General features: G+C 39.5%; 1 protein-coding gene across 8 annotated transcripts in view; it reads right to left on the bottom strand.

Moving 5' to 3' along the window:
• Positions 1–8,350: 8,350 nt before the first annotated feature.
• Positions 8,351–23,896, bottom strand: part of ptprk (protein tyrosine phosphatase receptor type K) — a 702,201-nt gene continuing 686,655 nt past the window's right edge. For all 8 annotated transcript variants that reach the window (XM_085997159.1, XM_085997160.1, XM_085997163.1 and 5 more), the window contains 3 exons: positions 13,250–13,413; positions 12,479–12,614; positions 8,351–9,608 (listed from right to left, as the gene is read on the bottom strand). In XM_085997159.1, the coding sequence (XP_085853285.1) occupies positions 9,555–9,608; positions 12,479–12,614; positions 13,250–13,413 (354 nt within the window). In that variant the 3' untranslated portion in view covers positions 8,351–9,554. The remainder of the gene's footprint in view (positions 9,609–12,478; positions 12,615–13,249; positions 13,414–23,896) is intronic.

Below are 23,896 nucleotides of genomic sequence, written 5' to 3'. Positions count from 1 at the left end.
CGTTTCTTATGAAGACCATTTCTAAAATAAGAGCACAATTTGAAATAAGACAAGATTAAAACTAATATTTCAGGACAAGAAAAAACCTGATTCATGATGCAACAGTACAAGATAGTTTTCCTAACATAGCTGTCTGACACAATAGGATGGATTTTAACTGTCGGGCATCTGGCTGACAGAGGCAGGATACTCAATCCCTCAGGTGGGAGGCCCCATCCATTTCAAGGGTCTGCTCTCCTTAACGCGCTTCCAGCGAGCTGTATGTCCTGAATGGACCTCCTGATGTAGCTAGCCGACTCTGCAGTGGTGCAGTTTCAAGCAGCTGACCCAGGAAGGTAACTCTGGCGAGGGGGAGTAGCCCATATTATTCTTGTGGAAACCAGAGTACTCATGGATCTCCTGGCCCCCAGAAAATAATTTTAACACTTACGTTTTCGGGCCTCTGCTGCAATACCACTAGATTTTACTGAACAGAGCAGACATGGTGCAAGCTCTGGCCAGCAGGCTGTTAAAATTGTATCAATGTATGTCCTAGGACCCCAATTTGCATAGATTAATGAGGATCCTGCAGGCTCAAAGAAACAAAATGCAAATATATATTCAAGATGAAGGACAATGTGATAGAAAGGAACCATTCCATCAAATGACCATAGAAAAATTTCATAAATATATTTTGAATTTTCAAACATCATAATAGTAACTTAACTGCTTTTTGCATTAAAACAAATATAAAATATCAGCAATAAATCTATATAATTAATAGTCTTGCAGCTAATGTGCATCTGTCACATTGTGGCTTTCAAAGTGTGGTTTCAGTGTGCCCTAAATATCACACGACAGCATCACATACCCGAAAGACAAAAATAAGTGCAAGGTTCAATTGAGCATGATTGAAATGAACACTTATTTGTCGTTACCAAATAAATGTCTGATTGACTGAAAGTGGACAAATCAAAAGGAGTTTGATTCAGTGGGTGGGTATCAATGACAAACAAGTAAGCATCAGAGAGGTGAGCAATCAAACAATTTGTTTTCCAGTGTAAAAATCCTCGACTGACAAGTGACAGAAAATCACAAATACATTTTTGAATTTGATTTTAAGATGCCGATCATTTTGGAAATCAAAAATAACCCTCAGCTTCTTTTATCCACTATAAATTGTCTCCTTGATCATCTCTCCCCTTCCCACTCCACTCTCACTTCCAAGAAAAACTGCTAGGAGCTCATGGATTTTTTTGTCTTTAAGATTGAGACCATCCATTAATTACATCGGCTACACTTTAGTTGGCCCGCCAAGTTAACAGAACCCCCTCTCTCTTTCTTCCCCCCCCCCCGCCCCAAACCAGGCTGCTGTGCCCTCGCCCTGAACACACACATTTCTCTAGATTCCCTCCCGTCTCTCCTCATATCCTCTCTAAGCTCACCTTGTTCAGGACAGTGGACAGGAGCCTGGTAATCAATTTGAAATATTTGCCTGGAGCTTCAATTATTGAGTTTGACTTTGTTTCCTGTGTTTTCCTGCTGATTCCTTGGTTCCCCGATTGTGTGCAGTCCACATCAATCATGGCAGGCTCATTTTTGGCTCCAGAACACTACGTTTTGGAGTTTGTTTGGGGCTGGGGGGGGGGTGGAGGGGGTTGTGGCGGTACCACTGGTTGTCCCTTACATTGAGACACATAATTCCCTTTAATTTACCTTACAGTATGTTTAACTTACCTTTTGGGGCCGTTGCCCTTTTAACTTACCTGTTGGGGCCATTGCCCCTTTAAGACACGCCCTAGCGCGCTGACGTCACGTCACGTACGACGTGATGTGCGTGCGCCAGCACAGCCCGGCCTAGCGTCTTCGGCCTCAACGGCCAGCCGATGGGAGCGACGCGATCTTCCACTCCCGCGGCAAGCACCGGCACAGCCCGGCCTCCCGACTTCGGCCTCAACGGCCAGCGACACAACGGCGCGCATCACGTGATGCCCTAAGCGTGGGAAACGCAAACAACGTGATGACGTCATCACGCTCCCCACAGGACTGCGAACTCAGTCCTCGTGGAGTCCCCGCTGGGACAAGACCTACACCGCGGTGCTCCTACAGTCAGCCATCTTACCTGCTGTAATTAGCCTGTTCCTGTAAATAAACAACTTGTTAATAGTTCGTCAAAGTCAAACTCTCTTATTTAGTGGCGATCTACACGAACCACTACAGGGTGTACATAACACACCAGGATGTCCTATTATGATTGATAGCAAAACAGAACATGCTAGGACCTGCTGCAAATTAAGTCATCCTCCTGCCCCCGTACAGGAATTGGAAAAATTAACAGCCAACGAAACCATTATCGGGGGCAGTGCAGGTAACTGAATTTCTTATTTTCTTCAAAAACATCAAAACAATGTAAATCACCAACTTAGGAACTTTCACAAGAGAACCATGCACTTAATTATATTCAAGGGTTGTTTATATTCAAAGAGTGCCCATGTGCAGTTTATATTACTTTTCTACAACATCAAAACAATGCAAAGCATAAACTTTTGAACTTTATTTAAGATAACACTGGCAAAAAAACGAACAATTTTCAAGGTGTTGGAGGGATTATTTTTTAATATTCAATATATTTCCATGTGCACTCTTCCCCAACCTCAACCCCTCCCTTTGCAACAGTAGAACCTCCAACTTATTGTAGTAACCCCATGAGATGTTTTAGCATGTATTTAAATTCTGTGAAATAAACAGTAGTTATGTTCACTGCTATATACTGTATGTAGTAAATTAAGGTATTTTTGAAGAATGAATGAGGTTTTAGAATATACTTTTAGAAAATATTTAGATATTGGGGTTATTATCTGAGCAGTGCTGTTCCTTTGGTACTGTATGCAATTGTGTCCCATAAAGCTAATCTCACATGATAATGCACAGCCAGCGTATTTAAATTTTAGTGTGGTACTCCCGGCCCATAGTAGATGATAGGCTGGGAGCATACAAGGATCAAGGGGGTAGGATATGCTGCAACTCAAATGACTGCAGCCCGGTAGGCACCAAAGAACTCGTTATTGACCCCATGTCTATAGAATTTACAAAGGAGTATTTACTGAGCTTTGTGTGGACTTACCATAGAAAGGATCTGGCGCAGAGTCAGACTCTGGAAGAAGCGACATGTCACTGGATACTGGTCCAGTATCTGTGGTATTCCAGGGAACTTTGAGTGACTACATCTCGGAGCTGTAAGGGGAGGCTTTTGTGTGAGCCCATTAACTACAGAGCAGAATGGTGAGATCAAATCAATTATAGAGCAGCTTTTTCCAGCACCTGTACCAGCCCAACCTTATAATGTTATTCAATATAATCATGTCACTGTCCATCTTAGTGAAACTAGACTGCAGAGCATCATGGACATTTCAATGGCCTGGGCTATTGCCCACTGGCTGTCTCTTGTGTACCAAGGGTGGAAAAGGCCAGCACCTGTCTACTATATATTGTCTCTTAATGCTGGTTTTGGCAGACTGACTTGTAAGGCGCAATCTGGAGGTGGTGCTTTGAAAGATTTGACCAATGTTGAGGCTCTAAACAGCAGAATTTTTAGGTGTTACAGTTGGCTGCACTTGGCCAGATGTGGCATCATTGTTATAGCCAACTTTTCCCTCCTTCCTCCAAAAGTATGACCGTTTTCTAAAGATTCTGAACATCTAGTTACATACAACATTGACGGGCAGGAAAAGACCAGCTGGTCCATCAAGCCTGCCCCACACCATGATAGCTGGAGCATCATAACTAAATCCTTCCATTCCACCCCCACGTTGCCATGTGATCTCCTGGGAGAGGTGCAAAAAGAGAGAAAAAAATATAGCAGTACAATAATTACAATTAAGCACTGTTCCATTAGTTTAACACATTATGTTTATAATTACTATTATAAACAACAAATCATATCTTTTAAAATCTCCTGCATCAATTTTGAATTAGTAAATTTGGTGATTGAGGGAAAATCACAGATGTAATACAAGACTACAACCTAATGCAGTTTAGTGTCTATTTTTATAGGGTTACATTTTAGTGTATGGGAAGGAAATAATATCAAAAATGCCCTATAGAATTTTGAATAAGGAAATAATAATCAGAAACTCCTAAGAATTCAATTGCGTATTACAAGGTATAACAGCTAGAGCGCCATTACATGTAGCCACAGGGAACTCTCCACTATAAAGCTTCTAATGCTCACTGACATTAAATATGTTCTATTAAATGGAATTCTGTATGATTTATTAATCATAATACACCTTGTTATTCTGAGCCAATCACAGAACAGAGATAGGTTCAGGTAATTGACCTGAAAACCTCTGGTATCCCTAAGGGATTTTGTATCTTACACACATGTTTTAACCAACCAGAGGGAAAGAAATGTCATATGTCTGTACTTTATTATGACTCTCCTCTACGATGCACTGTATTCTGACCAGTCAAAAGGTAGAGCTATGAAACTCTGCATTTGTTAACCTCACAGAAATATGAAATCTCAGACACTTTTTCAGGAGAGTTTTATACATCTGGTGGGAATTCTCCTGATAAAGATGTACAAAATAACACTGTAATGTACTTGTCAAAATCAGGGCCTCTTGCTGAGGAAAACAAATCACAATGAAATCTCAGACACAAGGGATTTTTATAAATTTAGTCTTGCACATGAAAGATTTCCTCAGAAAATCTGCATATCTCTTTTGCTTCAAGTCTTTATCGCATATTTTTAAACTTTATAATGCAGTATTCTTTTTTGTCCATTTTTCAAACAGTTTGCTGAATATGCTTTTTGTGCCACTCTGAAATAATGCCCAAAAAGACATCCTTCGGAACTGTAAATCACATTGCTTTTCTGATCATATTCTATTACCATCAATGTTTGAATTCATTAAGTTATCTAAAACATGAAACTTATATTCATCAGTGTTTTCTTGAGTTAATCTTACACAGAGAAATATATTTCTCATAACTGTCAGTTCAACATAATCGCAGTAAGGGTCATTGGCCGCCAAGTGTACTGGAGAAATATGACTACCTGTCGAGTGAATTGTTCAACATAAATGCATCTTTTATTGTCTTGTACACTCAGGAACCCCGAGATATAAGGATGTATTTTACAAAGTTGCACTCCCGTGTTGTAACTTCATGTACAAGGAGAACGTCAGGAATTCAGGCAGAGGTTAGCGTCCTCCTCGGAATTTTCTATCAGTTATGAATAATCTGCACTGCCTTTCATGCCCAAATTCCCTGTACGTGCTCTCACTGCACAATGTTCTGCCCCAGAGCACAGATTTGTAAAATTTAGCCTTTATTGCCAATGGAATCTTCCTGATTAGTAAGTGATACTTGGAGAGCAAGCAGGTCTATGCTTTTGCATCACCAAAATAGTAGCTGGATGTAACGTGGGCTGTAGCTAATTCATCAAGCCTCTTGGAGGTTTGCTCAGGACATAGCAACCATAGAGCAGCCACTAAAGATGTGGAAGATTAATTCTAGAATCATACAGCACAAAAGCCTGTGCCAGCTCTTTGAAAGAGCTATCCAATTAGTCCCACTGTCCTTCTCTTTCCCCATAGCCCTGACATTTTTTCTTTTTTATGTATATATCCAATTCCCATTTGAAAGTTATTACTGAATCTGCTTCCACCACCCTTTCAGGTAGTGCATTTCAGATCATAACTCGCTGCATAAAAAGACAAGCAGCTCAAGAATCAGTCACAAAGGAATAATCTGTTTTGATTGGCTCACCAGAGGGAAAAAGCAAGCTACTACAAGTATTTGTCTTCAAAGTGCATTCCCCTTGGCTACAAGCTGCTAATGAGAATGTTGATTTTAATGCAATGCTTGTTGCAGTTGATATAAAATGTCATTTTATAAATTTTCTTTATAAACTCTAGGAAGGAACTTTTAATGTTCCTTCCTAGAGTTTATAAAGAAAGCTTTGATCATACTTTATGGTTTTCTACTGAGTATAGAAACAATATTAAAATAATCACTCATGTTTTTAGATCATAATAATAAACAATGTCCAGTGTCCATAACATGATAAAGAGGTTTAAGATACTCCAATATTTATAAGCAAGATTGGTTACATTTAGAAGACACCCTGGAGGTTGGGGGGGGGGTGGGTGGGGGGGAAGACATTGGCCGTGACCTTACTCCTTCAACAAAAGATTGAGGGGACTGGCAGAGCTTAAACATAAATGGCTTTCTTTTGTGTTAGAGATAGAAACATAGAAGATAGGAGCAGGAGTAGACCATTCGGCCCTTCGAGCCTGCTCCGCCATTCAACGAGATCATGGCTGATCATCCAAACCCCAGCACCCGGTCCCTACACCGACAACCATCCCACCCAAGCCCTATCCCCGTGTATTTAATCCCCCCTAACACTAAGGGCCAAATTTTATCATGGCCAATCAACCTAACCCGCACATCTTTGGACTGTGGGAGGAAACCGGAGCAAACCCACGCAAACACGGGGAGAATGTGCAAACTCCACACAGTCACCCGAGGCCGGATTTGAACCCGGGTCCCTGGCGCTGTGAGGCAACAGTGCTAACCACTATGCCACCGTGCTGCCCACAGATCTAAATAACAGACCCCAGAAATCAGATTTAAAATTTTAATAGACTCATCTTATGCAGAATAGGATTGCCTTAATTAATGGTCATGTACCCAATCAATATCAGAAGTCTTGGAACAGATATTATAGAATCATAAAATTTATAGCACAGGAAATGACATTCTTCACATTGCACCTGATTTCTTCAATTGACACTATCTACTTTAATCTCATTTCCATGTATCCTCTTATTTTAACACATATAGGCCTAGATTTTCCACTATTGACTGCCTGTTGTAGCAGTATAAAACTGGTGGCTGGAAACAAAAAATAGGTGGAAATTACACATCGGTGGAAACTGCCCACCTTGCGACCTGATGCAACTTCTAGTGCACAGGACTGGTGGCTGCGGAAGCATCCATCTGTATTAGGGGCTTTTTCATTTAAGGAATAATTTAGGGAGGGTGTTGTTGATTCAGCAGGCATCCAGGGTGATCGTATGTATGTTGGAGGTACTGAAAAGAACATAGAAACATGAAGGCAAGTGTATTTCAGCCATTCCTCAACAGTTGTTCATGTGTTTCTGCTGTCACTCAGATTTTCAGGAGGATTGGAGCAACTGTTTCGATGTTTTTATTCTCAAACAGCTCTCAGTTGCACCAATGAGCTTCCCAATTGGAATCCTCCTATCTGATCAGATTGGAAGAAAGAAAGAGACCTACAGAGATCTGCCAGACAGGTCAGCTGCACAAGAAACGCTCTGTACCTACCTGCCAGAAACTATACAACCACATCTACTGACAGAAGTGAACATATTTCACTTTGGCAGATGTTGCATGCAGATGCCCCTCTTCCCAACGCACACTAGGACAGCAGACACAATAGCACTATTAAAATATGTGACTGCTTGACTAACTGTGATGTTGAATGCTTCTTTGGAACTCATCCCCTGCCCACCCAACAACCCCATCACAGAATGATGTGCTTTCATGAACACTGCATGAAAGAAGGCATGCCGGGCCAATCAGCAGCCAGCGTATCCTGATTGGCTGAACCTGCAAAGATGCCACCAACCTTTTCCATAGGCCTGCCACACAAAATTGCATTGTTGGCAACCACTCGCCCTTCGAGCAAGCAGTCAGCTTTGTTCCCCCAGGCTCCCAGTGTAAACAGGGTTTAGAAATGTTCTCACTGCAACAGAAACCAGTGCGCATCAAGGATCTCACTGCTACAAGTCAGTGCTATATGCAGCTTTGAAACAGATTTATGCTGCCCTGTCACGGGGTTTGCTTTTGGGTCAACACTTTGTGGGGGTAACTTTGACTTTGGGCGATGGTGTAAAACCAGTAATATTGATTCAGCTGCCCGTTATGCATCTCTCGCAATTTTCGTTTCCATTGACTTCTGGCACAATCTGCATTGGCAGTCACGAGAAAAACAAGCTCCCAATTTCTGTATCCTGTTCAATACTGATAAAGCTTTGCAAGAACATTAATCAAGAAAAGATTTAAACTCAACAAAGGTTTACATTACTGAGTTGGGGGAAGCTGCAGTTGGTAAAAGGTGAGTACAACGGCTACAGTTCTATCCATTGTAGTAAAACTTATGATTGGAATTTAGTCACCCTGGTTGCTTTTATGCACCACTCAGCAGCCAGTTACCGAGAATGGAAGGTCTCCAGCCAGTCCTCTCAATTAGAAAGCAAGATGTGTGGTGTAGCAGGCTCCAAAAGGAAAGGCGGGAGCATGAAAATAACGAGAAAATGTTCATAAGCATCAACACTTCCGATCACATGATGCCTTTATTTGATCACTTGTTCTGCTATACTCAAAGTCATCTTGATTTTTTTTTTACAACATTTAAATGACTCAGAAAATACATCACAAATGACTTAATTCATTACACCTTTCATCCTAAACAGGATTGTTCTTGTATTGATTGCCCTGCTGGATTACCTTTAGATAAACTCAGAACACATTTTTACCTTAAGATAGACATCTCTCGTAGTAAGTTACCTCTAATACTGCTTCAACTATTAGCAGTCATGATTCATCACTGTAGGCTTTTAAACTAGGTACAGTTGACAATACGTCACACTTTGCTTTATTCAAACTAGTTTACTAACACGTGTGGAAAAAAAACTTTAGAATGTCCCACATAGGAGGGGGAAAAAACCTGCCTTTGGTCCCAATTTATAAGCCTCCCAAATATATCATTGATCTTTTATTGAATGGGTGCAATTAACTAATTTACACAATGTAAACATTTCTAAGCATTAATTAAAAAATAGTCAGTGACCTACACTGACTGCTACATACAAAAGTAAACTACATAAAAACATGTGAACTTAAAAGCTCTGGCAAAAAAAACTATTCTGAAAAAAAGTGATTGTTCTGCTTTCAAACAGGATTACAAGCAAACAATAAATACAATGTGCTTTCTTCATATAGACATATTTACACGCATCTTTGGCTTATAATATAAGTTGTACTACGATTTACCTGGTGTGATCCAGCAGATTCCACATTAAACTTTAATAAGCCAGTCCAAATATTAGCACATTTACTGTGGCAGCAGTATTTTACATTGCTGCACACATTTCTGCTTTCAAATAAGCTTGGTTCAAAACAAGATGTAGCATCACGGTGTACAAATTTTTGCATGCAGACCAACAGGTTGGTTGTATTTAAAAAAAAAAATCCAAAACTTTATTTGACTAACACTGAAAATGTTTTTAACCCATTATTGAGCAATGAAATCCATAGCCTGATCATATCATTATGATGGCACTGAATGCTGTCTGGTAATAGTTTGGACATATACAAATACATTGTCATCATATTTAAGACCGTTTTATAACAGAGGCAGAATACTTAAGACAGTTAAAACCAATTCCCTTATTTAAATGTTTACTCTTCATGCACAGGCTTAGTGACAATTTCCCTTCAAAGATTAGCACAACTTTGCAACGATGTAAATGTAATCACTATGAAGCTTCAAGAAATTCCAAAGCAACATCATAACAGAATCGATATTGTTCCTGGAAAAAAAAAGGGGAAAAATCAGTTTGCTCAGTTTTTTTACTTGAATATAATAATCAAAATTAGTGGAAAATAATGCCATTGTTTAGATTACTTGAAAGTATTAAGCAGCCTAACCAGAAAGATTATAGCTGTCTTACTGCAAGTAGCTTGATAATCTTCAATCACTGTGGCTGGCTCGAGATACATAATTTTGTCACACATTACAAAAAGCATAACGTATCAAATTTACTAACATTTCTGATAGCTATGCATAGTGACATTGTAAATTAGTCTGTGAAGACTTCCCTGTGCTTTAATTCAAGCAAAATTGTAAATATGTCCTTTTAGAAACTGCGAGCAGAAAAAACCTACAAACACATTTACGAATTCACTAAACGTAACGACCGAGGAATCATGTCAATTAAAATGTTTTAATTCATTTCTAATCAAACTGTTTCTAAGCAATGCACTTCAGCTGCAAAAATGTTAATGCAATTGTATAATCATACAATAATCTTTAATTGTTGGATCAGCCACTGAGAACACATTTCAGTGTGCCAGTTTTCTTGGGCTGTGGAGTTATCGTGGGTATTTTGGGATTATAAATATTTACCCCCCCACTCAAAAAGAATCACAGCTTTGCCTGGTCACTCCAATGATGCAACCAGATCGAACTTCAATATTCAGTCTCCTAACTGGTTAGTAAACTGGCTTATGGAAGCAGTTTTCAACCAATCAGGGACCAGATTCTACCTACATGGGTTCCAGCTCCAGAATGGGCAGCAAGGTGGTAGGTGACAGAAAAATGGGTAAGATTTCATTTCAAAATAATAAAACAAAGAAAAAAGGTAAAATAAAAGTTAAAACAGTAAATGCTCCTGAAAGAGTGAATAGCAAGGATGGGAGAAAAAGGCAAGAGGGCAAGTAGAATTAGTATATAAAATATATTTTTATTTAGAATCCTTTTCAAAAGCCTACATTATCAATATTATGGTAACAAGGGACCCCTACTATCTCAGTAAAATCAATAAAATATATGGGGATTTTTCAGCCTCACTGTGAGTTGAGATCTTTTTAACTGCATCCAAATATATGCCTTTTTCTATCTCTTAATATATATTGGTTTTAAAATAGCTATGGAGCTATTCATAATTTTTGGAAGTGAAAACTCTTGTTTACCTTATAACAAAAATATATATATATACACAAATGTGTACAGAGCATAAATATCATCTTCCAGGTACCATTTTACTCTTGTGTTACTGATGAAAACCATGGATTGTGAATTATGAATGAATATTTACGCTCATTACTTTAAAAAAAAAATCTGCCCCAACAATTCTTCTTCAACTTAAAATGCAAGTTAAAAGTGCCATCAGAATGAATGTCAGGTCACAGACAAGGCAGAACTATAAATTAGGTCATATATTTTAAATACCTGTAAACAAAATATGAGCTGACTTCTTGAACAGTATTACACACTGGCTTCAAAAAAATGATAACAAGTAGCAAATAATATTCAGTCTATCATTAGACTAAAATTAGTCAAAATTCCAACTAAGTTGAATATGAACTTGCATCATATAGCAGCTTTTTTAGGTGATGCAAAACATTTCTGGAAAGGATGTGGTTGGGGAGAACCTCTAGGGCTAATTGTGCATGTTGATGCTATCTGATTATCTGTAGATACAGAACAGCAGCAGAAATACCACAGTGGTTTTAATCCCTTAGCAACTAGGGTTGTTCTCATTTTACAGAATTCAGATGCGAGGTTGTGGTGCATGAGGTAGAATCAAACTTACAGCAGGTTTATGAGCTAAACAGAACGTGTTGGCTGACAGGTCCTGGACAAATGTTATATGCACCCATAATGCAACATTTTCACTCATTAACATGATTACAAAAGAAAGTTCAATACACTTCCCACCAGCATTTTCAATACACAGAAAACAATGATGAACAAGTTCCTGTGCCTTTTCAAACACCAGTAAAGCAACATATCCTTCCACCTGACCCCAACCCTCATTCAGACTGCAAACCAAATGCGAAATGTTGTGGTTCAATCCATTAAATACTGAGCAGCGTTAGCAGTTGTACCTCAAAGTATCTGCAAAACCATTCTTTGCAAATTTTCAAATGTAATTAAGTGGAATCAGGGAAACATATGAAACATATGGAACCAGTGGTATTCTTTGAATGAGTTGTAGTTTGTACCCTTGTAGTTTGGTTTGTACACTTTTGTGCAGAGATGCTACTCCAGATATCAAGGGGTTAATGTTTAACCTAGTTCAAATTGCAGTAACCAAAAAAACCACAGTGGATACCTGCTTAACTAAGAAATGAAGTTCCCAGATACAGTGTGAATTTGATGACAATAAATCACTAACACTATTTTTGGTGAGTAACCTTCAATTTGCATCAAATTTTAAATAGTATTTATAATTTGTGATAACGTGTACATGCCAACACTCTTTTAAATGTGTTAACTTGTATGCAATTTTTAAAAAAATGCAACTTTTCCCAACACTTTTTCAGTCTACCTTGGCTTACAACTCTGTTGCAGAGGCCGAGTATCTTGTTCCCAGATTCCTTCAATGCCCATTTAGATGATCGTGAGGAGACATGGTACCACTCAGTCATGGTATCTCTTCCTTACTACCCAGAACGACACTGCAATCTTCACCCTTAACAGTGAAGAGGGGTCAAGCCTGTACTCTCACACCCAATGGTACTGAGAGAACAAGCACTCCAATACTGACAGCAATAATTTGAGTGTCCACAGAATGGGTGAAAGCTTAACATTTGTCCAATATATGCAGTTTAGTCTGTTTTGTACATTGTGAGGAGAAAAGAAGGGAAAACTTATTCAATTCAAACAATTTCTCACCAGGGTTTCGACCATATTTGGTTTGTTGTTCCGCAGTGTCTTTACTCCATGGAAAACATCAACCACGTTTTGTCTTTTGATCATTTCACATATGATGTTAATGGCACAGAACATTCCACTGCGTCCTCCTCCATTTCTGAAATGTGACAAAGAACCAATTTTAAAAATGTACAATCTTCAAATTATCAATTTTCTACCTTACTTTATAGGTGTATCATACTTGCTTTATCAAAAGTGCTGTTTTAAATCTTTCTAAAGATACAAGAAAAGTACTTGTTTTCTTAGTGAAACGTAAATGATGCATCAAATCTGAAGAATGTTTACCGAATTAATACATTGTTGCATTTTTAATGATTTCTTTTACAATTTACTTAGTTACAAACAGTATTTTCACTCTGAAGAGGGCTATTTTTCTTTTTAAAAATCTCATACTAGTGCGGACAGCTCCATTTCCAGATTCCCCTCCCAAATTTGCTGAAATCCTTCTTAGCAATTGTTCCTTTAACAGAAGACAGACTGACATTGAATTGCTCTCTCTGCTGCTTTTTTTTTTGCCCATTGTTGACTGAAATTATCCCAGTCCCCCACACTGAATCTACAAGCAGAGCTATACATAAAAATGGAAATCATTACATCTACCTTGAGCTAAAAGGCACCTTGTAAATATAAACAGACAGTGCAGAGCAAACATGTGCATTGTTGACAGTAGCTGTAAATATTGAAAACTTATGAGATCCAATATGCAAGAAGTACCCTTATGATATTACTCACAGACAGTGAATAATAGTGCGTCCTTCTCCTTCATCACATTCGTCTTGCCATTTATCAACCTGAAGAATTAACTTCAGAAATGATCGCTTTGAGGCAGGTACTTCCCTGTGAGCAGCCCATCCTAAGTACTGGAACTGCTGCACCATGAGATAACCTTCTTGTGGCTGAAGGATTAAATAAAGGATAGACATTGACGTACCAGCTTCAATATAAAAATATAATAACTGGCTGTTATCATCAAGGCTAGTTTAGCTTGCTAAAATAATTGCAACTGCTTTCAATGCACAGAATACAGATCTTACTGCATTTCTGTACACACATTTCCAACAAATCATTCTCTTGCTGCAGTTTTTGTTAGTGGAATAATGGTTCACACAAGCTATTGTATTACAGTGTACCCAGGGAGAACAAAACATGTTTAGGAGCGTAATCCTGACTTAGAGAACTTATATAATTTACAAATGTCATCAGCTATCCTCAAAAATGTTACCAAAACTATACATTTTAAGTAACGGTGATAATAATTTCTTACAATTGCTTTTGTGAGGCTGAGCAGCCACAACTTCTATTTATTTTTACGCCATACTCTGGAAATTGCAGGGTTAATTTTTAGTCAAAGCATCATGAAGATCAGAACAGAATGTCATTCAAGTATGCATTTGGATGCAATTAGGTCACAGGTTTGCTGAAATCTAAAGACAATTTAATCCATTGTACTACAAATACATCTTGCATAAAAGATGAGCGAGATAAAAAAAAATAGATGAGGAGAGTGGTCAGAAGGGGAATCAGAAATTAGTGACCACGGGCTAGAAACTGGATTGCCCATCAATGGGTCCAATATGGAGTGCAGCGTGCGTGCACTCATTCTGCACCGGCAATGGTTGTGCATGCTGCAATCAGTTTTCACAGGAGAAAAGCAACCAAACCAGCGGTCTTTAAAGGGACCACTGGTGGCTACCAGCAGAACGGTAAGCAAACCATTAAAAAAAAAACTTACCTGAATAATTTGTTCTTCCTGGCTCCACATTATAACTGCTCACCCCTCTCTCGATCTCCTTCCCTCCATCGCAGCCCCCCCCCCCCCCACTTTCCAGACTTGCAGTAGGTCACCCCACTGGACGCTTTGTTGTCTTTTTCATAACTAGTGCACTGCCATAACTCTTTGGGTATGACTGGCGCCCCCAGCCTACGGGTCACGGCACCATGGCGCAAGACGACCAATTATGTGTGGTCTTCTTGCGCATCACTTTTGACGTGACAGTAAGCAGTGACAGGATCGGACAAAGTCAACATGGATTTACAAAAGGTAAATCATGCTTGACTAATCGACTGGAATTTTTTGAGGATGTAACTGGTAAAATAGATAAGGGAGAACCAGTGGATGTGGTGTATTTGGACTTTCAGAAGGCTTTCGATAAGGTCCCACATAAGAGATTAGCATGCAAAATTAAGGCACATGGGATTGGGGGCAAGGTATTGACTTGGATAGAGAACTGGTTGGCGGACAGAAAGCAAAGAGTTGGAATAAACGGGTCATTTTCCGAGTGGCAGGCAGTGACTAGTGGGGTACCGCAAGGATCGGTCCTAGGACCCCAGCTGTTCACAATATATATTAATGATCTGGACGAGGGAATTGGATGTAATATCTCCAAATGTGCAGACGACACAAAGCTGGGTGGGAGGGTAAGCTGTGAGGAGGATGTCGTGAAACTCCAGTACGATTTGGACAGATTGGGTGATTGGGCAGAAACATGGCAAATGCACTATAATGTGGATAAATGTGAGGTTATCCACTTTGGTGGCAAAAACAGGAAGGCAGATTATTTGAATGGCAATAGATTGGGAGAAGGGGAAGTGCAGAGAGACCTGGGTGTTCTTGTGCACCAGTCGTTGAAGGTAAGCATGCAGGTGCAGCAGGCGGTTAAGAAGGCAAATGGTATGTTGGCCTTCGTAGCAAGAGGGTTCAAGTACAGGAACAAGGATGTCTTGCTACAGTTGTACAGGGCCTTGGTGAGACCGCACCTTGAGTATTGTGTGCAGTTTTGGTCGCCTTACCTGAGGAAGGACGTTCTTGCCATGGAAGGAGTGCAGCGAAGATTCACCAGGCTGATACCTGGGATGGCAGGAATGACATATGAGGAGAGATTGTGTCGATTGGGATTATACTCACTGGAGTTTAGAAGAGAGGGGATCTCATCGAAACCTATAAAATTCTGTCAGGCCTGGACAGACTAGATGCAGGAAGGATGTTTATGATGGCCGGGGAGTCCAGAACCAGGGGTCATAGTCTAAGGATAAGGGGTAAGCCATTTAGGACAGAAATGAGGAGGAATTTCTTCACCCAGAGAGTGGTGAACCTGTGGAATTCTCTGCCACAGAGGGCGGTGGAGGCCAGTTCATTAAATATATTCAAAAAAGAGTTGGATATATTTCTTAAGGCTAAAGGGATCAAGGGATATGGGGAGAAGGCAGGGACAGGGTACTGAATTTGGATGATCAGCCATGATCTCATTGAATGGCGGAGCAGGCTCGAAGGGCCGAATGGCCTACTCCTGCTCCTATCTTCTATGTTTCTATGTGGTTGCTATTGGGTTTGCGGCCAAAGTTGGGTGTGAACTACTTTCTAGGACCATCTGACAAATGCATCAAGAAAAATATTCAAACCAGATATTATCACATTGTTAACTGACTCACATGCGTTTGCAAGTTTAACAAAATAATAGGTTATGGGCGTAATAAAAATATAATCTAATCAAGAGATTCTGATCATGACATAGCCTACAACAGCAAAGCCTGGGTGCTGTCTTAACATCAATTTGAACCCATCAGTTAGATTATTCCAGTGTTATATGGGGATTTTATTCTATATTTGAGCTGGCAGTAGCTGTGCATGCAATCATGTAACTGATGCTTTATAATACTGTATTCCTTTCAAAAGATGTAACAAGCACAACCTGTCCAAAATTTTATTAAACCTATATTTCTAATTACTGATATATTCTGTGCATGGCTATATTGCTTTATATATTTCTTTAAAAAGTATAGACACCTGCTGTATACATTTTTAAGAGAAGGATGGGGGCATTGTAGGAAGTAATATAACTGTAAAGGAAATGAGAGGATCTCCCCCTGGCCACCCTGTCATGTTTATTTTATTCCTTTTTTTTTTAACACTTATTACCCCAATGGTGGTAACAGTACTTGGAAAATAAGGCAAGTTCCAGGTCAGGTACAGTTTCACATGTCTCTGATGCTAATAAGGTAATATGGTGGTGGTGGAATCTTAGGCTGAATTCAGCATTTAGCATGTAAATGCAACAAAAGAGCGTGCTAAATTTCAAACAATATTCTTCTGAAATTCTAGAGACAGGGTTTCAAGAAAATGCAGAACATTATTATAGAGTCATAATGGCACAGAAGGAGGCCATTCAGCCCATCGAGTCGATGCCGGCTCTCTGCAGAGCAATCCAGTCAGTCCCGTTCCCCCGCTCTATCCCCGTAGCCCTGCAAGTTTATTTCCCTCAAGTGCCTATCCAGTCTCCCCTTGAAAACATTTGAGTGTCTCCGCTTCCACCACTTCCGTCGGCAGCGAGTTCCAGGTTATCACCACTCGCTGCGTAAAAAAGTTTTCCCTCACGTCCCCCCCGTATCTCTTGCCCAAATCCTTAAATCTGTGTCCCCTAGTCCTTGTACCATCAACTAGTGAAAATAGCCTTTCCTCATCTAGCCTATCCAAACCCTTCATAATCTTGTACACCTCTATCAAATCACCCCTCAACCTCCTTTGTTCGAATGAAAACAAATCCAGCTTCTCCAACCTGTCCCTGTAACTAAGATCCCCCAATCCCGGAACCATTCTGGTAAATCTCCTCTGCACCCTCTCAAGGGCCTTCACATCCTTCCTAAAATGTGGTGACCAGAACTGGACGCAATACTCCAGTTGTGGCCTAACCAGCGCTTTATAAAGGTTCAGCATAACTTCTCTACTTTTGTACTCAATACCTCTATTTATGAAGCCTAAGATCCCATATGCTTTGCGAACCACTCTCTCAATATGTCCTGCCACCTTCAGGGACCTATGCACAGTAACTCCCAGGTCCAACTGTCCCTTCACACTCTTTAAAACTGTGCCAAAGTGTATATTGCCTTTCCCTGTTCCTTCTGCCAAATTGCATCACCTCACACTTCTCTGTATTAAATTCCATCTGCCACTTGTCTGCCCATTCTGCTAGCCTTTCTATGTGCTGTTGCAGTCGATTGGTATCATCCTCACTGTTTGTCACACCCCCAAGTTTGGGGTCATCGGCAAATTTAGGAATTCTACTGTATTCCAATATCCAGGTCATTTATATATATATCAAAAAAAGCAGTGGCACCAGCACTGATCCTTGGGGAACACCACTGTCTACCATCCTCCAGTCTGAAAAACAGCCATTTACCACAACTCGCTGTTTTCTATCCTTGTAGATGATCTGGAATAATTGGAGTCAACACATTAAAGGGGTAAACAACTTCAAACTTTAAAAAAAAGTAATAAAACAACAGTAGTTTCTTGCTACAACACGAACAATGTGCAGGCTTTAACTTCTCAAAAGAGAAACAAATCAGAATACCCTCTGTAAAACACTACGTTTAGAAAACAGGATTTTTCAATGGCACCCATATATTAAATTTATACCATTGTTAGCTTGTGACCTATGATCAACCATCTCAATTAGAAACAAGTTATCTTAACTTTTGAAGCTGACTAACCTATCTTTCTGCATACCATTGTATTCCATTTATAACCTGTAGATATAGATTTCCAAGGAGGGGAAGGGATGATTAGCATTTTCCTAAGCTTAATATCTAAACGATGCCAGGAGATAGTTTTTTTTTAAATTTTCACTGGTAGTTACAGTAACTTCACTTCATACTGTTATATCTACAACATCTGGGAACAGAAAAATAGACCTTGCTTTGGCTAATGGATGCTTTGATTTAAAAAAAAGAGACCCTGTTTTCTTGCAAGGAAAAGAAAAAGTGCTGATCCAAGCTAAATTTAGCTTTATTTTTTTTTAGTCCAAAAATTGTACTTCATGTAATAAACTATTGACAAGTTACAAGAATATTACTATACAATCTTAATAGTTTTCCTTCAACTTTCTTCCAGGGTTTTATTCATTGGCAAGATTAAGCTTTGGAACATATCTCTGAAATGTTGCAGAGGAATGTGCTGGGTTCTAGTGATCCTCACAACAACTGCACCTCGCAAGAGATCATTTTCACCACTACTTACAAATACATTTGAAGAAATTTTAACAGAGCAGAATTCGGGCGGGACGGGCGAACGCTCAACACGCCTGACCTCGGCAACATGAGGCCTGGGTGATTTTAACTTCCAGGCTTAATCTGCAAGGTCAGCTGCCCATCCGAAATGGGTGGTGGGTGTGAGTAAAAGCTCAAGTGGTAGACCACCACCGGCCAGCACCAAAGAGAAGCTTGTTGGCAAGAATGTAAGACATGGGGAGCCCAGAACAGGGGAGGCTTAAACTTTCCTTGGGCCTGTTAAATTTTCCTGTTTGGGCGTCTTCTGGTCCCGCTCTTCACCTCTGGCAGGAAAGCCACTGCGGCTTTCCCACAGAGGCAAGAGTTAAAATTGCAATTGGGGCCCAATTACATCATCAGACCCCAATTTGCATATTTAAAGAAGCACACCCCACCCCGTCGGCTTCAGGCGGGTGTCTTTCCTGCCTACTCATAAGAGCAGGTTAAAATTGAAGATGGCGGGATAATGGCGGGTCTGTCGCCCAGGCGATTTTAATTGCCAACCCACCCAGTTTCTGCTTGGCAAGTAGGGTTAAAATCACCCCCATTGATTTTTTAAATCAGACATAACAATGTACTGATGAATGCTCCCGAGCCATCATCAACCCTGGAGAATTTTACAAACTTGATCGCTCAGATAGCAAGTTCATATTCCTTTGCACTTAATTAACATTTTCTAGCTCATTTACAAGTGATTTTCAGTCAGGTGGGACTGGGCAGAACTGCCAATGTGATGCCTTTTGGTCATTTCCAATGTATCTAGACACAATCTTAAAATCACATACTCAATGTCAAAGAGATGCTTTTCTAAAGAACTGAAAAATTGTAAGTGCAAACACAGATTAAGGATTTATTTAGTATGAATATGAGGCTCTCTCCAATTTCACCTATGCCTTTCAAATCACCTTTTTAGACATTTTTGTGGTTTTACGACAGCAATTTAACCAAACACAATCTTCAGTTTAATCTTCCTTTATTCTAACAACTGATAGGCTTTTGGATAGTTTAGGGAAGAGTCTACTCATACTCTACTTTCTAACGACAAGTGCTCAATTCCCTTGTTGTATATGACCTATTAAGTGACTTGAGTAATTCTTTAGGTGATTGAGGGCTTCCAGTATAGTAATGAGTTGTGTGGGTATAACTGTCAATTGGATTCCAATGATGCTCATGATAGTAACAGTGTTTGAACAGTAGAAATTCTCTCCACAGGGCAATTGAAGGCCCAGTATAATGAGTTCACAGGAGTCAACTTAAGCGGTTTAATCATATTTAGAGGCTGTAATCACCAGGTCTATAATAAAGTACATTTCTTTTGAAATTTATGATCCATGAAGAACTTAGTAGTCCTCTTGAATATAACTCAATACATTACATTATATAATACATTACCTATATCAAACACCATCCAAAAGATGACCCTGCTCATTAAATGTGAATGGATTGTAATGATTGTAGCAGCGTTTCTCATCTGCAACACCTCACCCCTTAGTCCCAGTTCAAACTGCTACTTGATATGGACCATCTACTCAGAAGCTATAGTTTGCGATCCAGAAGGAAGACATGATCGTAGGACTGTAGTTGCAGCTGGGTGTTCTTCATTAGACAAGCACAAACTTCCACCACTGCCAATTTTACTTGATTCTTCATCCGAGATCTTTATATTGTATCAAGATTGTACAGCTAATAGAAATAATAAGTGGAAACCCAGATTAAAATTGGCGCGATGTGTTAAAGGAAATGGTGACGTCTCCAATTGAAATATGTTTATATTACAATTGCTACAATTCAAAATAGATTGGTTGATCAAGCACAAACTGAAGGCGGCCTGCCTGTTTTATTGTGACTACTTGCATGGGGATAATTTTAACCTAATCCACCCAGCGGGAACATTGAATGGAAAGTGAAATCTGGCAGGGTGTAAAACCATCTTTTTCCTGCTGGGTGGGTTAGCTTAAAATTAGTCCCCATCTTCTATCTTATTCTGGAATTGAGTGCATTAACAGGTAGCAAGTAAAGTAAGAACTACATTTCAGCCACAGAAGAGCCACATGTGGCTCGAGAGATATCAGTTGCCCACATTTGATTTACAGTCATAAAAATTTACTCCCCACCTAAATACAGTGGCGTATACGAGTAAAAATTCATGAAAATGATAGCCCTCTGACAGCTTGCCCAAGTGGCCAAACTTCATGCATGGAGTGGACATCGTGTGTTGGCTATAGGACATCACAGCTGATCTGGATCCTGCCTTCATCTGACATCTAAATGTGCAGTGTTCTGGGAGTCTTCACTGGTCATAGATCATGTTTACACATCTCTGCCCCAGGCCACTATTTATGCCCCAAATCCCCCTTCCCCCGCTGAGATCAGCCAACTCTGCGTGAATCAAACTTTGGCTTTCTCTCATTTGAACGGTTAAGTACCACACCATGCAATGCATATGCTTGAATTGTACAATTGTGGTTTAAACTGCAATCAAGTAATCAGTGACAGCATACCAAAAAGGAATGTAGTATTACTCAAATGACTTAAAGGCCTCCGTCACTGCATGGATCTTATGATACATATTTATTAAATCCATCTTCACCTCTTTACTTTGTGGTGTTGTCATTTGGGCATTAGGTCACCTAACAAAATAATGACAACAATCTGAAATGCAGCCTCCTTGTTCCAAGTACTGCATCCTAGTTTTTTTTCCCCTTTTTAAATTGACTGCATTGTTTCCAAGCCAGTTTTTAAAAAATGTTAAATCATCCTTGAGTGAAACCTCAAGCTTTGGCAACTGCAATTCCACCTGGAAAAATGCAATCACATAGTGGTCTGTGCACTGTGATATCCATCTTGACAAAGGGTGAAACATAAATCCCATGGTGAGTATTTCCAGCATTTTTTGTTTTTATTTCAGATTTCAGCATCCGCAGTATTTTGCTTTTGTATAAATTCCATGGTGGAAGAATTGTGGTCCAGGACTTCCATAATCAATGAAGAGCAATTCTATCTGTCAAGAATCATACATCCCCATGGCTCACATAAATCAATGACTTGTTTCCCTTCTCATGTCTTTCCGTTCCGTTCCGTTGAGACGGTCACCTTCGACACTGTCACTTTTCATACAAAAATAATTTATTCACCCTCTTTTTCAATGGAGTAAAAGTAATATTTCGGGTCGGACTCTTCTGCTTTCTACGCATTCTACTTTAAAACATTTTTAGCATCATAAAATTATTCCGGCTATACCAATTTTTCAAATCCGTGATGTTACTTTTTTTTTAAATTAAAAACAAATCTTCTGTGTTGTGTGTATTTTTTTTCTCACTTTTACCTTTTTTGTTATTCCTGTACAACTTCTCATGTTTGTTTTTATTCACTTTCTTCCCCCTAACTATTCTTTTCAATGGAACACTTTGTAAAATGGATGAGGGGCAGCATAGTGGAGACTTGCATTTCGATAATAACCAAATTGTTAATTATGTTTATACTTTCTTAAATTTGATTAAAAGCTTTATAGCCCAATTTTACATCCATCATAGCAAATTAAAATATCAGGTTATATAACAAAAATATTGCTGATGACACTTTCTACATAAATAAAAAACAACTATGTTTGAAAGACAATTACAGGACCTCCAAAAAGCCTTCAAATCCCCCTGCCTTGCAATAGCATTTGCCTGCATTGCCATCTTGTATAGGCTAATTCTTATTTTAATTTTTAGTTTATCCCAGATTGGTGTAGGCTCTTTTATGCTATTGTGACAATCAATTTGAATACATTCATTCACAAAAATTAGAGAGAACACAGCCTAAATCCATGGCTAAAATCAAAACTGAAATTGCGGGTAATACACATTATGGTTTTATGGATTCCTTTGGTTCAACAACATATGCTTACATTAATTTGCTGGAGAATTCACTGAAACACAAGTGAAATTGCTTGATTTCTTGGAGCTAGCTACACAATGAAATTAATTCACTGGATTCCACTCAGCCGATCACAAATAATAAAATGAATTAACTAGATTACATTAACTGATGAATTCACTGGATTCCACACTCACAAATGATAAAATTAATTAACTGAATCACATTCACTGGGAAACAAATTATGAAATTAATCTGATGGATTCCAGTGAGTTAAATGAATTCAGTGGATTTGATTCATCTAAACAAAAGTTATGAAATAAATGCAGCCCAGTCACGTAGAAATTATGAAATTAATTGGCTATATTGCACTTACTGAGGGGCAGGTAATTTAATTAATTAATTGTGTGGATTGAATTTCATGGAAAGTGAGACCACTTGAAAACAGTGCACCTTCACTAAGGGCTGGCAGCAGAAACAAACAGGGCCTGTGAATGGAGGCTGAATGGAAGGGCTCAAAAAATTGTTTCCTGGGGGCCCCAGAGCAGGAATGGATAGCAACAGTAAGTCATTTCATAGAATGGTGCAGTAAGGCTGAAATTGCGACAGAATGGGGAGTGGGGAGGGGAGTTGGGAGGAAGAGTAATCAGAAACAATCAATTACTGCAAAAATGTTCAAATGCGTAAAATGTGATGTGCTGCAGTTTATGTTTCTGTAACATATTTGATATCCACTTCATGGCACACTCCATGTAATCAGGCATTTTCATGGCATATGGACTGGGTACAACTGCAAAAATAACTGGTTGTACAGCAGTATTATGTGATAGAATTGAATTAATGTGCCTACCCTATAATACTGCTTTAAAATAGTTTCTAACACCATATGTTTCTGTTCTCCCCCACCTAACACTCTTAAAAAATGAAAAAATGTTAGAAAGTACATTTGAATCAGATTGTAACATTTTATTGTTCTATATCTTTTCACAAGAGAATACAAAAAGAGTCATAGCGAGAGAAATTCGATTATCGCCCCGTTTGGGGCGCAATTATTGGCCGGGCGCAAAGTTTAGTGCCTGGCACTAATTATCGCCTCTGACTGCAAACTTGGCTTCTGTCGCCCCTGGAGGTGATTGGAGCGTTAAATCAGGCACTACACACCTCTCTTAAGGCGCTAATGCTGAGGAGCGAGGCGCTACCTCAGAGCGCTGGCGAAGCTCATGTGACGTCAGTCAGCAATGGAACACAGACACACTGACGCCAGCCAGTTCTTAAAGGGGTGGTTCGATCTTGCTCTCCATCCACACCCTGCTCATTGCAGCCTTGAATCTTGGCCTGGAGAGACCTGTACATCAAATCTGCTGGAAAGAATAATGCAGAGGCCCAGGGAAAGAGCTCAGAGTGCAGCTCCCATAGTCTCTTCTAAATTGATGCAAGGAGGGTCAAATCAAAATGAACCTGCAAAGTGCTGCTCAG

The sequence above is a fragment of the Somniosus microcephalus genome, chromosome 9 (genome assembly GCF_052327205.1).
Source record: "Somniosus microcephalus isolate GS21.2 chromosome 9, FLI_Smic_1.0, whole genome shotgun sequence".
NCBI lineage: Eukaryota > Metazoa > Chordata > Chondrichthyes > Squaliformes > Somniosidae > Somniosus > Somniosus microcephalus.
The sequence above is the reverse complement of the archived record's forward strand: the minus strand, read 5'-3'. Positions and strand labels throughout refer to the sequence as shown.